Genomic DNA, 16,542 nt, shown 5'->3' on the forward strand with positions numbered 1-16,542 from the left:
TTATACACTGAGTTAAAGACAGTCTTTTCATTCTATTCTTTCACTATAAACAGTTATAACCCCCTCTCCAGCAAAAATTAGGGATTCACTATACCCGCCTATTACTATATAAGAAACTATGAAGAAAGAAAACTTTAAAATAATGTTTTTTACTTCTAAAAAATAGAAAAGTGTTTCTGCGCCTAATTATTACAATTGCCTCAAAGTGTTTTAATTTTGACGGAGAAACGGTTCCTTTTGACTTTGGCTGTCACGTTTGTAAACACAGATGGAAAGGGGTGACTGCTAATTTTAACCACGCACTGGAGTCTTGTGTCAAAACAGAACGGCTTTCTTATTAAAAATTGAGAGAAGTCAGTGGTCGCTTTAGCTGTAAATATAGAAGGAAGGAATTTAACTAAATGATAATTATTTCTTTTTGCGAGAATTTGGTTGTAAAACAATGGGGGGGGGTGAGGTTTTGAGGGTAAAAGAATATATTTTACGTTTTCCATCGAGTATAAAGATTGCAAGGTGGTTAGGTTTGAGGGGGGGGGGTACTTACCTAAATATACTGGAGGGTGACCAAGGAAAATAATTTTATTTTGAAAATAAAAACGGAGCTTACATGGTAAATTGAAGTTGCCATGGCTTCTAATTCATCTTTTTTATCCTTTGTGTCAAAATACTTTCTGATAATTGAATCATATTGCATGCCCGCTATATATGAAATCTCAAGGTCAAATTGTTATGTAAACAAGCCCTCTGATTGGCGGAGAAGGAAACACGGGATCTAACTGTTTCCGGGACACTCATAACATTTGCCTCGGAAACAACAACAAATACTATTTCTGGATCATAACATTTGCATCGAGCAACAACATGAAGAAAGTGTCATTGACCTGTCTCACATTAGACTCAATAATCCATGAAAGTGAGAAAGTTTTTTTTTTTCCATTCTCACTGACAACAAACAGACATAAATGTGAGAAAGTTCCTGTTTTTTCATTTTCACTGACAAAAACCATAAATCATCCATGAAAAACATCAAATAAATTGACCAACACAAATAACCATCCATGAAAACAGACATAAAAGTGACAAAATTCCTGTTTTTTCAAATTTTCACTGACAAAACCATAAAACAGAAATAAATTACTATTGACATCCATGAAAAACATCAAATAAATCGACCAATACCCATAACCGTCAAAGAAAACGACCATCAATGTGAGGAAATTCCTGTTTTTTCAAGTGAGAAAAATACTGTTTTTCCATTCTCAGTGACAAAATCCATAAACCACGTGGTTCTATACCCAAATAAGGAGCCCTGACACGAGTATAAGATAGCTCTCTACTCATGCCATCGAAAGACCGCGCTCTCACCTAATAACTCACTAAGATTGTGCAAGAAGAGCACCAACTACTTCATGCTTCTTTGGCCATGCCACCCAAAAACAACCATAATATTACATTCATTTACCATCGAAAATACAGAAATATTCCTCCAAATGGCTCGCAGCCGGCAACCGAAGGATAGGGGTTTATGGCTTTCTTTAGTCACATAGGTTAGTAGCCCATTATTTCTTATATATGTTGGTCCTTTGTTTGTTCTCATAAATTAATTTCATCTCTCTTGAATTGTGGAGGGGAGTAGTTGTTCAGTTGGCACAAAAAAGAGAAGGGTCAATAAACAAACCGCTTAAGTTTTACTATTTTCCCGAACCCTTGGAGAGCCATTGTGTACCATTGTTTGCAATAAATTGTTGACGCCCCCTTGAAATAGACCTCTTATTATTAAATTATTGCTAAGGTTGCTCCTCTTTTGTTTTTTTTTTCGTTTTTTTTTGTTGGTTTTTTTTTTTGGTTTTGTTGTTACTATATCTTCTTTTTTACCTGAAATTTAATGTTAGAGACATTGTATAAAGTTTAATGTCTGATTTATTTCTTTATTTTTGTCTGTTTGAATGTTTCATATTTTAGCTTAATGAGGACTAACCTTTAATTTTTGAAATAACGTTCAAATTTAAGTTAATTTTAACAATTGAGACTTATTGTAACCTACTTACTTCGCAGGACTTCGCAAGATACGGGATTGCTCACGAGAAAATAATGTGTGAGGGTCATGTTATTCCACGAGATCATGTGGTTAGAAGGTGAGAACTTCTCATTTAGTAGGCTAAACTGCACTCTTAGGCTTTGGCAAGGGATTGTTGCCCCCCTAATTCCAAAAGTTCTATCTCAATTTTTATTTTTCGCTCTTAGAAACTCTAAGGAGTCAGCTGTCATGGTCCTTTAGTATCAAAGCTATGTCTTATTCGAAACTTATCTAAAACTGTTAAAGCTGAAGTCAGAGAGTAAATGTTATTAAAGGACGATTTACAGTTATATTTTTTGGTACTGGTGCATTAGATGGTCACTTCTAAAAAGTCAAGTTTGGTTAATGCTAATTAAATAAAATAAAATAGTATTAATATATAATAGTTTAGAAGCAAATTTGGACTTTACATTTGAACATTAAGAGGTGGGGTGGTTGGTGGGGGGTAAAACATAGAATATATTATATACGTAACCTAACCTAACCTAGGTACATCCCGCCCTAAACCCCAAAAACAACAGTTTAAATATCGGAAACGCAATGAAAACTGCTCTTCATTCCATTTCAAACAGTTAACGAACTGTAAGTAAGGAGTGACCCGGCTCAATGGTAACCGAAACTCTAAAAAACGGAATTTTGATACCAACTGATACATCAAAAGAATCAGATTTTAATGCTGATTTAAAATATATAAGTTTCATCAAGTTTAGTTTTACTAATCAAAAGTTACCTGCCTGCGAATATTTGGCTGATTTTCAAAAAAAGGGGGAAAGACCCCCTAAAAATGAAAACCCCACCATCATATTCAGCGTATAAGCTAACCCTACTGCAGCGGTTTCAAGCACCTATCTACAAAAATATGGAATTTTGCATTTTCTGCAAGAAGAAAGATCACGGATGCGTGTTAATTTGTTTGTTTTTTTTCCCCAGGGGTGATCGTATCGACTCAGTGGTCCTAGAATATCGTGGGAGGGCTCATTGGAACGGAAATGAAAGGTGCTAGTGCTCTTTTTAAGTGACCAAAAAATGGAGGACAACTAGGCCCCCTCCCACGCTCATTTGTTTCCCAAAGTCACTCGATCAAAATTTTGGGATAGCCATTTTGTTCAGCATGGTCGAAAATATAATAACTATGTCTTTTAGGATGACTTAATCCTCCGAAGTCCCCGGGGGGAGGGCTGAAAGTTATCAACTTTACCCAATGTTAACATATAGTATTGGTTATTGGGAAGTATACAGACGTTTTAAGGGGGGATTTTTTCTGGTTGGTGGAGGGGGGGGGGGTCGGGCGTTATATGGAAGGATATTTCCATGAAGGGAGTTTTCATGGGGGAAGGGACATTGCTATGAAGGGGGTGCCGGATTTCCCATCATTATTAAAGAAAAACATAAGAAATTAAATAAAAACAACAAGTTTTTCAACTAAAAGTAAGGAGCAGCATCAAAAATTAAAACGAGCAGAAAATATTACATCTATGATTGGATTCACCCCCTAGTCAGTACCTCTCTCTTTAACCCGAAGATGTCTTAGTACTTTCATAAGAGCTGTTTATTCTAATTAACGACCTTTTTGATTATGGGGCTATTTTTAAAGACTTTCAACACAATTTGAACTTTAGCTTATAGAAAAGGGTATCGACTAGGGGGTGAACCCCCCTAACATACGTTTTAAAAATCAATTAAAATACAACTTCGATACGTAAGTTAATTCGTAAGTTATTTACATTTATTACTAATAAAAACGTTCGTAAATAAATTAAACAAGTTCGAATAAGCCATTTAACCAAATAAAATTAAAATAAATATTCAAATTTTGTTTTAATTATTCATGGATGGTGAGCGAATATAAAAACATGCATTAATTCAAAAACGTTCAAAAATTAAAATAAAAAAAAAACAAGTTTTTAACTGAAAGTAAGGAACGACGTTAAAACTTAAAACGACCAGAAATTATTCCGTATATTTAAGGGGCTGTTCCCTCTTCAACGCCTCGCTCTTTACGCTAAAGTTTTATTTTCTCACAAATCTATTTTTTTTAAACAATAAAAAACATTAGCGTAAAGAGCGAAGCGTTGATGAGCCCCTTTCATATACAGAATAATTTCCGTTCGTTTTAATTTGTAACGTCGTTTCTTACTTTCAGATAAAAAAACTTGTTTTTTTATTTTAATCTTAATAGCGGTCTCTTTGAAAATAACCGGTCTCTGGCGGGTTTCTTCTGTCACTGCATGACTGGTTTCCTTGCATAGTATATAAAAGTTACCATCTAATGCACTAGTACCCATTTTATTAATACCGAGATTTAGCTAGCGCTAATTTGAGCCAATCAGAATTTTTGACAGATCAGAAAAATATAGAAAAATCTCATTTGCTGAAATTGGCGCAAGCTAAACCTCATTATTAGTGAAGTCTCATTGTGAACGGTCCTCAAGCGAAAGCGACCAAACGACGTCGATATATATTCCGGATTTAATGTATTATTGATATTGATAGTGAAAGTAGCTTAAGTCGCCCTTGAAAAATACTCGTAAAACAAAAGATTCTTTTGAATATGGGAAAAAATATATCCGTGCCGCAGTACGTTTTAACAAGACATGAAGAGGGAGATTTTATTTATCGCCACAATGTTTTGTCGACCGGCTAAAAAAATATTTGACTCTCATTTGAAACAAGACTGGCCCGAATATTCTTCCAATAAAATCATTTTTTGCCAGGCGATGTGACATCCGGCTATCAAACGGAAAATTTGACTTTTGTCAAAAGCTGTCTTAACAAAGCAAGAATGGTTTATTGCAGGGCCGTATCCAGGATTTTTGTTCAGGGGGGGTTTTACCAATTTTTGAATTTTTTGTGGGGGGGGGGTTTACTAATTTTTGACTCAGTTTTCGACTAATTTTACTGATTTTTACCTAGGTTTTACTAATTTTCGACTTATTTTCGAGTCGGTCAAAAATTTTGGGGGGGTTCAAACCGGTTAACCCTCCCTCCCTGGATACGGCCTTGGTTTATTGGGTTCTTTGAAATAAGTATTATCTAAAATAGATATTTTTTAAGATACTCCTCGTAATTTAAAGACGGGGGGTTGTATTTAAAGGTTGCCTAAATCACCTACCTCGAGCTTGTTTCTGTTTTAGTCTTGGTAAAACTTGGACAATAATTTTGTTCGTCATGACAATGTAGACTGGTCAGTGTAAATATTATTGAATAGCAGCGAATCTTGACCACGGCATGCTATAAAAAACGGTAGTGTGTTACTTTTATCTAAGTATCAGAGAAAAATCGTCTTACTTACTCCCCAGCGCAAAATATACCGTCATCTTGCCCCCCCCCCCCAAAAAAAAATTCATTTAAAAGTTGTCCAAAAAAACAGCGTTGTCGACACCTTTAGAAACCTTATTTTTGCTCTCCTATAAACTTTTGAAAGATTCAGATATGTGGTTTTGCTCTGGAAACTGTTGTCTATATTTACATCCTTAGATGGTTACCATTTTCGCCAAATTTTATGTCGGTCTCTTTGGATGTAAGTATTATGTTTTAAAGTGATTGCAAGCATGTAATTTTGATAATTAGAGTGTGAAGATATTGCATGGCTCACGAGAAATATGTATTTTAGCTTTATTCTTTCCCTTGTATTAAGTAATAACAACACCATAACTATTTCAGACACCCTATACTTAGATATTAAACAAAAAGAGGGAAGTGTCTGAAAATTCATAAATTACTATATGGGTGAAGATGAAATTAGCAGTAGGCTACAGAAAATGTTAACGTCAAAAAGTCATGAAATAAGTTGCCTGGTTTATCTTGATGATTTAAAAATGAGATTTTTAGTATCTTGAATTCGAATTTTGCAGCTATGGACTATGGTTTGCTTATGCTAATTGCCAACATTTATGCATAAGAAAGTTGAGCATAAATTATCTTTGATGAGAAACTAACATAGAACGCTTGGCAAATTTTGGTACACCGACTTCATTTAAGTATTGTTTAATGCATGGTATTGGTAATATAGTATTGATTTTAACATTTCAATAATTATTTATTCCCTTTTGGTATTAATTTGTGACAGCGGGATTTCAGACTAAGCGTCGTCCACCAGATATAATGTTATGTTGTGAAATCTTATACTTTTTTTGCTTGTTTCTAAGCAAGAAATTGACCAATAATTCAAAGTGTTTTAAGCTATATACGTAGCTATATTATGAAAGCGAATAAAAATGAGTTTCTTGGCTGTATCGCAGACTATGGGAAATAGCCTATAATTTACTAGCCAGAGGCTATCAGAAAATAGGAGAAACCGGAGCGCATGAAGAAAAAATACTCTCAACTCTTGCCCCAAACACAAAATTGTAAGTCTCCGCGCCTTCCCCAACTAACTCCCCGTGCTTCCCCCACACCAAAAACAGAAGAAAGATTTCATGTGAGTCTCAACCCATTCTCCAACCATGAGACAAAACAGGGATGCCCATTCACAATGAGGTTTTACTAATACCAAGATATAGCTGGCGCTAATTTGAGCCAATCAGGTTTCCCATAGAATATTCTGATTGGTTGAAAAATTTGGACTGGCTCAAATTAGCATTAGCTAAATCTTGGCATCAGCAAAATCTCATTGTGAGTTGGCCTTTACCAAACAACGCATAAGATTTTTCACCTTTTAATCAAATCTATTTACTATGCAATTTTAATAATAAGAAATACTCCCTTGGCTTTTGACCTCGTGCAAAAAAAAAAGTGTACTCTCTTCTTGTGAGCGTCCAGAAATCTATTGAATGACCGTGTAAAAGTACGCCGGAAAAAATTTCGTATCATGACCCGTTGTAGAACATCCCATGACTGTTTTCAGGCGATTGATTGGTCGGGTGTTACGGACACTTAGCAGTTGTATAAAGGGAGTAGTGATATTTTTTTTCTATTTTTTGTTTTTTTCCTTTCTTTTTTGATGGATTTGGGAACCATTGGAATAAGAAGACTTTTCTTTTTAAATGAGTAATGCAATGCTGTCAGTGCTGCAGTAGCCAAATACGTGTAGTACTGTCAGTACTGTCTGTGATGCCCGGGGAAGCGTTCCCCAGTTGTCCCCCTTGAACACCTCTGCCTGTTTATGTAAGAAAAGTATAGTTTTGTTCTTTAAAACACGGTTAAATTGATTATGGTATTAAAAATTTATTTTTTATGTTTTGCATAGTTTGTTTTAAGTGAGTAAAGGAAACCTTCCATCAATTCCAGTTTCCAAACTATCTTTGAAAAACCTGTTTTTGAAAACTTTTTTAAATCAACTTCAACTAATAGTCAGAAGTACGTCAAAACTTAAAAGGAACAGAATCATCCCGTGCATGAAAAGGACCACCAATTTCAATATTCAGAAAACTAATCGTCCCCCCCCCCCAGTTTAAGTGCAGCCCTATGTTTTCAGTTAACCCCAACGAGCCAAGTACGTCAATCTAATCAAAATAGCTATGAGAATCATCCCAGTGTTACCGAACTCCTACTACTGCCAGCAACTCATTGCAGCATCAACCCGCCTGAGGCCAACACAGGTGTGTACGCCCGTCTATCCCGATATATTGAAAGCTTCTCTCTTTACACCCTCCCGGGAAATTCTGTTTTCCTGTGCATCCTTTCTTGCCACCTCATCCCAAACCATATGGGGACGACCTGTTTTGTTTGGCCCTAAATGCAAGACGCAAATCATTGGCAATCTGGGACCTCTCATCACAAACATAACCTCTCCTATCCACCTTAACCTTTTTCTCATTATAGCCTATAGAAAGCGGGATAGAACCACAGTTTTCATTTAGCTTACTGTTTGAAAAACAGTCAGTTAAATGGGTGGGCTACCCAAAACAAATCGTAGAAAATTACTAACAGCAACTCACTGCAGCTGCAACACCAAATCGCCTGAGGTCAACACAGCTACACACTCTCCTCCATCCCAATTTATTCAAAGCCTCCCTCTTTGCACCCTCTCAAGAAGTTCCCATTTCCCTTAAATCTATCCTTACGACATCGTAGGAAGCGCCAACGTTTCAGAACCACACTTTATTACTGTCATCAGGGCCGTATCCAGGCCCCTGATTGTTTTTTTTAGGGGGGTGGGGATTACAGAAGGTTTTTCTTTAGGGAAAGGGGTTACAAAAAAAAACTTTAAAAAATGCATTAGTTTTTTGTTTTGTTTTTTACGAGTCGGACAAACATTTCGGGTGGGGAAAAGAAAGATTCAAACTCTCCTAAGTCCCCCCTCCTTCTGAATACGGCCTTGACTGTCATTATTGTAGCTTTAATATTCTAGTCTTACTCAGGAGACTTATTTTTCCCATTCTTAGAAACTTTTTTCAACTGTGAAAAAGAAGTCTTAACGATTTAGTCTTCTTAACATTAATTTTCAAACGTTTTTAAATTAATGTTGTCATTTAAATAACAGGATTTGAAGGTATCCATAGGGCGAGGCTCAAGTTATTAAAAAATCCCACAAAACCCTTTTTATAGTCATGTGGCCGTAATTGGTATATATAGAAAAAATCTATAATATATAGAAAATAAATATATAATAAAAAATAATATATTTATAATTCAAAATATATAATAAAAATAAATATATAGAAAAAGTCTTTTCTTCTATTGTTGGCAATAAAGAAAAAGAGTACTCTATTCTTAATGTACTAAAAAGATTAAAATAAAAATCATTATTTGCCCTCCCCCTGGACTTATGTTAGTTCTAATTATACCAGCTAACCGCGATTTCATAGGCAGCGCAATCACGCTGCCTAAGTAAAGAACGATGCTTGAACAATGTGTTATTATTTTTTTTTTACATAATTTGCACTTTACTGAAAAAAATACAAATGAATGTGCATTGTCAGTTTAATATACATATACTGATATTTAGTAATCAAACTGCTAAATCTATTTGATTTATTAAAGTTATAAAAGTAAAAACATTTATATTTTTTCAGTAAAGTGCAAATTATGTTCTGGCCTTGGGAAGGCTTAGGGGTTTTGAGCCCAACTCATGATATTTCTGCTCTTTTTGAGTTTGACTCGGTTGTTTATTGTAATTTCTGTTCGATTTGGGTTTCATTTTTGCTCATTTTTGGTTTAATGGAGTTCTTTACTTTTCTTTGAAAAACTTATTTTGTGGAAAAAGTTTTCTTAATTAATTAAAAAAAAACGGTTGTTTCATGGTTATGAAGTTTTGGTTCGGTACATTTTCTTCAGTGTTACCATGTTGAACCTTGAAAATACACAAGCAAAACTAATTAGTGAAATTTGGCAACGGTTTTCATCTGTAAAATTCAAATATGAACAATCTGTTGGTTTCTCTACAGCTTCTTGAGATGTTTTTAGCTTATTTTTCACCCACGTTTCTATCTTTTGAATTTGACTCCTCCTACAAAGAACAACTCCATAACTGCATGCGGAGATCAAGGGCGGATCCAAGATTTTTTTCGGGGGGGGGGGTTACTAATTTTTGACTTTTTCGGGGGGGGGGTTACTAATTTTTGACTCAGTTTTCGACTAATTTTACTGATTTTTACCTAGGTTTTACTAATTTTCGACTTATTTTCGATTCAGTCAAAAATTTCGAGGGGGGGGGTTCAAACCGGGTACCCCCCCCCCCCTGGATACGGCCTTGGCGGAGATCCTTTTTTAAAATTAAAAATTGAATTCCCAATTTTTCCTGTTTTTAAGGTATATATAATGTAAGTTTGCACGTATCCAATTCAAAAAACCAGATTTCATTTTCACTGTCCTTGTTACTGTCAGGAAAAAAAATATGCTTAATGTGATATTTTTTATATGAATGTCATGGATTGTTAGATATTAAATCGAGAAGATCTTAAATTGAAACATTTACGATGTTTGGTTAGTTGGTTGGTACCTTATGTAATAGTTTATTTTTCAACCACTTTTCTATCTTTTGAATCTGGCTCCCACTTCAACCAAAAACTCATTTTAAGATATCCAGGGTTATAGTTATGGTTTTGGCCTCTCTTGCGAACGGGCCAAAATTTTGATTAACTCCCCACCCCTGTCTCCCGAAAATTTTCAGGCCAAATGTTAACGAGATTTTCACTTATTAACAAAATTTACATTTATTAAAAAATGTTCCATTTATTATTAATCTTACTTTTCTTGCTTCAGCCTCAGCAAAGTTATTAATTGTCCCGTCCCAAATGATTGCTTCTATTTCCTGAATTCGGTTCACTTAGTTTTTGCTTAAATTGCAACTTAGTACTGCTTAAATTCGATCTACTTACTTTTATTTTCAAGGAATGGTGGTGAAGATATGGGAAAAATGAAAATTTCAGATTAAATTCGCTAACATACACTTACTGCCAACTGCGTCTTCTTTATTTTAATTAAATAAAAAAAACAAGCTTTTTAAACTGAAAGTAAGGAACGACATTAAAACTTAAAACGAACAGAAATTATTCCGTATATGAAAGGGGCTGTCCCCTCCTCAACGCCTCGCTCTTTACGCTAAAGTTTTTTATTGTTTTAAAAAATAAAGTTGTGAGACAGAGTCAAACTTTAGCATGAAGAGCGAGGCGTTGAGGAGGGGAAAGCCCCTTTCATATACGGAATAATTTCTGTTCGTTTTAAGTTTTAATGTCGTTCCTTACTTTCAGTTTAAAAACTTGTTTTTTTTATTTAATTTCTGATCGTTTTTTAGTTAATGCAGCTTTTATTTTGGCTCACCGTCATTGAATAAGTAAACAAAATTTGCATTAAATTTTTAATTTTCTTTTGCTTAATGGCTGTCTATAAAATTGGTTCTGACGTAGTTTACAAGTTAACTTACGTAACGAACTTCTATATTCGTATATTTTTCTTCTGGCAAAAACTACACAGTTGAAGATTTTTGCAGATATGAGCTTGAAACCTATGTAATAGGGTTTTCTGATACGCTGAATCTGACTGTGTGATTTTCATTATAATTCTTTCACTGGTAGGGGATGTTTCCCCCCTCTTTAAAAAATCAGGTAATTTTTCTCAGGCTCGTAGCCTTTGATGAGTAATACTAAACTTAATAAAATCCATATATTTAGAATCAGCATTATAAGCTCATTCTTATGATACATTTATTGACATCAAAATTCCGTTTTTAAAAGTTTCGATTACTATTGAGCCGTTTTATTACGTATATATTTTATTACGTATATGAGGGGGTTCTCCCCTTAGTCAATACCACGCCCTTTACGTTCAAAGTTAAAAAAAAATTAATTCACAAACCCCTGAAACACAAAGGCCGTTTAATTAGAATTGATAGCTCTTTTGAAAGCACTAAAAAAACTGTAGCGTAAAGAGCGAGGTATTGACTTGAGGGCGAACCCCCTCATATACGTTATAATTTCTGTTCGTTTTAGGTTCTAATGTTGCTTCTTATTTTCAGTTGAAAAAACTTGTTTTTTTTATTTAATTTCTAATTGTTTTTTAAATAATGCTTGGAAATCCGGCGCCCCCTTCATAGAAATGTCCCTTACCCCAAAGAAACATCCTCCACAGAAGGATTCTCCCAAGTAACCCCCTCCTCCATCCCCCTCCCCCCCACCAGAAAAAAATCCTTCCTGAAAATGTCTGTATACTTCCCAATAACCAATACAATATGTAAGCAATGGGCAAAGTTCATAACTTGCAGCCCTTCCCTTGGGAACTGTGGGGGATTAAGTCAACCTAAAAGACACATTTATTATATTTTCGACTATGCTGAACAAAATGGCTATCTCAAAATTTCAATTGGGTGACTTTGAGAAAAAATGAGCGTGGGAGGGGGCCTTGTTGCCCTCCATTTTTTTGTCACTTAAAAAGGGCACTAGAACTTTTAATTTCCGTTCCAATGAGCCCTCCTGCGGTATTCTAGGACCACTGGGTCGATACGATCACCCCTGGAAAAAAAAAACTAAAAAAGACAAACAAACAAACACGCATCCGTGATCTTTCTTCAGGCAAAAAATGGAAATTCCACATTTTTGTAGATAGGAGCTTGAAACCTCTACAGTAGGGTTCTCTGATACGTTGAATATGATGGTGTGATTTTCATTAAGGTTCTATAACTTTTAGGGGGTCTTTCCCCCTTTTTTCGAAAATCATCCAAATTTTCTCAGGCGCTTAACTTTTGATGGGTAAAATTAAACTTGATGAAACTTATATATTTGAAATCAGAATTAAAATCTGATTCTTTTGATGTATCTATTGGTATCAAAATTCCGTTTTTTAGAGTTTCGGTTACCATTGAGCCGGGTCGCTCCTTACTTACAGTTCGTTACCACGAACTATTTGATAAAAATAATTTTTTTAAAATTACAAAATGATTATAATCTTTTGATTATTTATTTGAAATGTTGCCTCCCTATAATTTCTGGGCCCGGGGCAAGTGCTCACCCCCCCCCCAAAAAAAAACGCCTCTACTGGACTATGTAAATTTGCACTTAGCCAGTTAAAACAACCAGATCTCATTTTCACTGCCCTTTGTGCGAAGTTGTCCACTATGTGACATTTTAGAGGAGGGATTGGGACATTTTTTTGGTACATTAAACTGGTAAATTTAAGGACTGGTTTGTTTATTTTTTTTATAGGGGAGTGAATTTAAGGGGAGGTTTTGTAAAACAAGCTGCTATTGGGTATCCTTATATTAAACTCTCCTAGATACATAATGACATCAGGTAGTATTTTGTTAAAAGGTTTATAGGCACGTAAGTAGGACATTTTCTCACCCCCTTATCCTTTTATACGTGCTTGAATTTGTCACTTTCACTGTTCGCCTTTCCTTTCAGCCTTATATCCTGCTCCTATATATCCACTGTCACATTTCCGTATATCATGCTTCAACAAAAGACCTTAAGGATAGGTCCTATTTAATTCTATCCCAATAGTTTTGGAAAACAGTTAAAATGTGTTCTGTTTAACCTAACACACTGACAAGGGCTGTGGACTTTTAACACAGATTTGGAACTTTTAACTTTAGTGGGGTTGGGCATTTTTTAAACTTTTATAACTGTTTGAATTTGAAAAATCTTTAGTAAGAATTGAATAAAACAGGAAGAGACTATGTTGAACTTCTAAAGGGTCTGTACTGGGCGATTTTTAAAAATATTTTATAACTTTACACTGACTACCTTACCAATAGCGTCAATTCACAAAATTTTAGAAAAAAAGTTATGTTTTCTATATCTAAATGATTCAATTCTGCCTTTTTTTTCTATATGTTCAATAATAATACTGAAAAGGGCATTTTTTAATGTAGATACCCCAAAAAAGGTATTTTTCAAAATTTATGGTGACACAGGCCCCTTCACCCCAATTAACGCAGTTTAACCTGACTCTTTGTTGAAAACTTGACTAACGCCTTATGGAAAAAAAGGAAGAAGTAATTTTAAGTGTTTGGACTTAAAAAATCTTGAGAAAGAATTAAACAAAACAGGAAGAGACTAAGTTGAACTTCTGAAGTGAAGTGTGGAATTTTTTAAAAATATTTCGGAACTTGACAATAATCACACTAATCAAATTCTTTATTTTCTTGAGAATTTTGATACCCTTTTAATTTTTATAGCTAAAGCCTAAAATTCCTTATGCTAAATTGCACAAAAAAGGGAGTTGAAATCCCCTGAAAAGAGAAATAAGAGTTAAAACTTTAAAAATATATAAGCCAACTATTTTCTCGTATCTTATATTTACCGATAAGGCGGTATCCTTTTCCAGTAAGTCAAGTATCAGCAGGGGGTCTAATAAAGTTTGGCACTATCATTATCGAAGCATTTGCATGGCATATAAGCTAGTAAGTATGGGAACCTTATAGGTTACGGCTCCCACCTTTATGTAAGAGAATAATAGAGGCTATTAATATGAAAACAATCTTTAAAAAACGCTAATTATGAAACTAAAAACAGGAAATCAGCCGTTAAACGCAAAAGACATTCTTTAAATTTTGTTATGAAAACAAGAAGCTAATTAAACAGAAACCGTGTCATCTGTATAATATTTTTTTTCTACATTATCATTTGTAAATCAGTTTTGCGAATTAAAAATTTATGCAGCTAGTGGCGGCACTTTGACCGCGTGAAAAACAATGACAAAAATTCTGGATATTTCGATCACATACACAGCGACCGTCACCAGCAGATAAACTGCTAAGTTCTTCTGCTGATGATGGTCGCCTCAAAAGGCACAATTTTGGGTTTCAAATCGTGTAATTTTTCTCTTTGGTCTTTTTTGCGAATAAGAAATTTTGATTGAGCCAGAAATCGCAAAAAAAAAACTTTGATTTTAAATTGGTGCACGTTTCAAATAATTAAATCCAAAAATGTATTTTTTTTTTCACTTATTTTTTCAACAAACTTCTTTTTTTCTATGGATGCCAACTCGTAGAGGTTTGGCTGTTAGAGGCAGCCCAAACGTGATGTTAGTAATACTAGGGCCCCGTACAGATTTTATAAAGTGTTCAACACGATCCATCAACACGTCCTTCAGGTATAAGCTGACTATGTGAAATTCAAAATAACGAGTCGTACCTCCTCCCCCCTCTCTAGCGCAATGAAAACATTGTACCCGTGTACAATCATGTCAGGTTAAATTCTTGGTCGAATTCAAGCCTCTCCTTCTAATCCTGGGCCAGGGAGGAAATCAAACCAACACGTACAGACTCTATGTTAAAAAAGATGTTGGAAAACGTTTTCAAAGATGTTATCCAGGGATTTGTTTGGGAGACGGATTCAGCTGTGGAAAAAGTAATTTTTGTCTGTTTGACCATTCAATAAAAAAAAAGCGCGTATGTTGTGTATTATCTATATTTGGGTGACGGTTTAAAGCAGAGCCCCCTTCCTTCCCCTTGAAGAGGGCGATGGTTGCAATTTAGCTTTAACAGTGTTTCAGGGTCAAAGTTGCCATAGCTTCCAAAATCTATTTTGTGTATTTTATGTTTCTTCTATGGAATACGGTGGTTTCAGAAGAATTGCACTTAAAGATGCAAAACACGTGAAATCAATGCTATTCTATAGCTTTGGCGTCTTAAGAAGCATGCCAGAATAGACAAGGCAATAAAATTTGTCCATAATTAGCAACAACGGCAGGTTTAAAATTGTCGGATTTTTCATATTTATGGTCAGTGGTCTCCCGACTAAAGCTTACATTTATTTAGGATCCCAAATAAGTCTGAAGGTCTTTTAAATTTATTTTCAATAATGCCGAAGTCTGCCAATTTTAATCAATAATTACTTTACTAATATTAAAGCATTGAAAGCTATAAGTGGGACAGTAAGTTTACATCAAATTTGGTGTTTATTTTATATTTAAATCTGTATATCGCAATTGTCTATGTGCTGATGTTGGTTTTATTCAGTCAATTCTGTAAGGGTTTCATTCAAGTACATTATATTTTTTTTCTTGCGGCGTCAATGAAAAGGTAACTTTTTGAATTTTATTCCTATAGTTTCTGTTCCACAACCATTTTCGGAATAATTGCTTTCTGCTTTTATCACTACAATTAAATTTATCACTTTCTAGAAAAAACATTAATTCAAAAGAAATTAACTCAGAAAATAATCGGTATAGCTTGTTAGCTGGCCTAGCTCTGAAGATATGTTTATCTTCCAGCAAAAGAATTGGCTCACCGTGAGAAACCTAGAGTATCTACATTACTGTAGATTCTGATGAGTGCTCTAATTAGAGTTTATAGCGTAGAAACTGGTCATTGGACTTTGCTGTATTATCAGTTTTTGAATATTTAGCTTCAAGTTCTCCAACGGTTTTCTCGAACAAAGATTCGATTTGCTAGATAAATTCACTAACAATGTTACCTAACAATTTTTGGTTTGGAAAGGGGTCAATGGTGTGATCCTGTAAGCTCAGTCAGAGTCGACTCAGCTCTAAATAACTACCTGGAGAAATCTGGGGGGGGGGGGGGCCCCGGGGAGGGGTCGGATGTTGCCCCCAACCACGCTGTGCACTCCCTGCCGAAGGCATTGAAACAGGAGATCGGTACCTGCGCAACGCAGACCATTGGTCAGCATGCGAAGAAGTTTTTAAGTTTTAAGTAAGTCTTTCAGTGAGTACCCGATAGAGTCAAAGACAGATTGAAAATTTCGTGAATTTCTTCAGAAAAAAAAAAGGCTCGGGGTGACCCACTTGGACGCTGTTGGATAGTAAATAGCCAGAGTTACTTACTTTTGGCGAGAACTAGACGGCACTCCGCTTTGCCCGGGATCTATGTGCGTGCCTCTTCCATGAGGCACGATCATGTACAACGGCTTCAACACGGTACAGCCAAGATTTATTCCAAAGCCGGCCCAAGAGGTGGAAAGTGGCCGTGCTATTAATAGTTGACTTCGAGATACATCGGCGGTGTTCGTGCCTTAGACAATGGCCCAGCCACACGAGCCAGTTTGTAAAGAGACGACGCGTCGCCTCTTTAGAATTTCGTGACTTGGTACTGTTGTTTACAGCGCTCATGTATCTCCTTGTTGGAT

General features: G+C 35.3%; 1 protein-coding gene across 1 annotated transcript in view; it reads left to right on the forward strand.

The window, feature by feature from the left end:
• The window catches only part of LOC148952853 (RNA/RNP complex-1-interacting phosphatase-like), a 173,588-nt gene extending 160,861 nt beyond the window's left edge, over nucleotides 1–12,727 (forward strand). The window contains exons 4-5 of the mRNA XM_089087797.1: nucleotides 2,056–2,135; nucleotides 12,658–12,727. Coding sequence (XP_088943923.1) covers nucleotides 2,056–2,135; nucleotides 12,658–12,727 — 150 coding nt within the window. The remainder of the gene's footprint in view (nucleotides 1–2,055; nucleotides 2,136–12,657) is intronic.
• The last annotated feature ends 3,815 nt before the right edge of the window (nucleotides 12,728–16,542 follow it).

The sequence above is a fragment of the Artemia sp. Qi Xiang Cuo genome, chromosome 4, assembly GCF_049724085.1.
Source record: "Artemia sp. Qi Xiang Cuo chromosome 4, ASM4972408v1, whole genome shotgun sequence".
NCBI lineage: Eukaryota > Metazoa > Arthropoda > Branchiopoda > Anostraca > Artemiidae > Artemia > Artemia sp. Qi Xiang Cuo.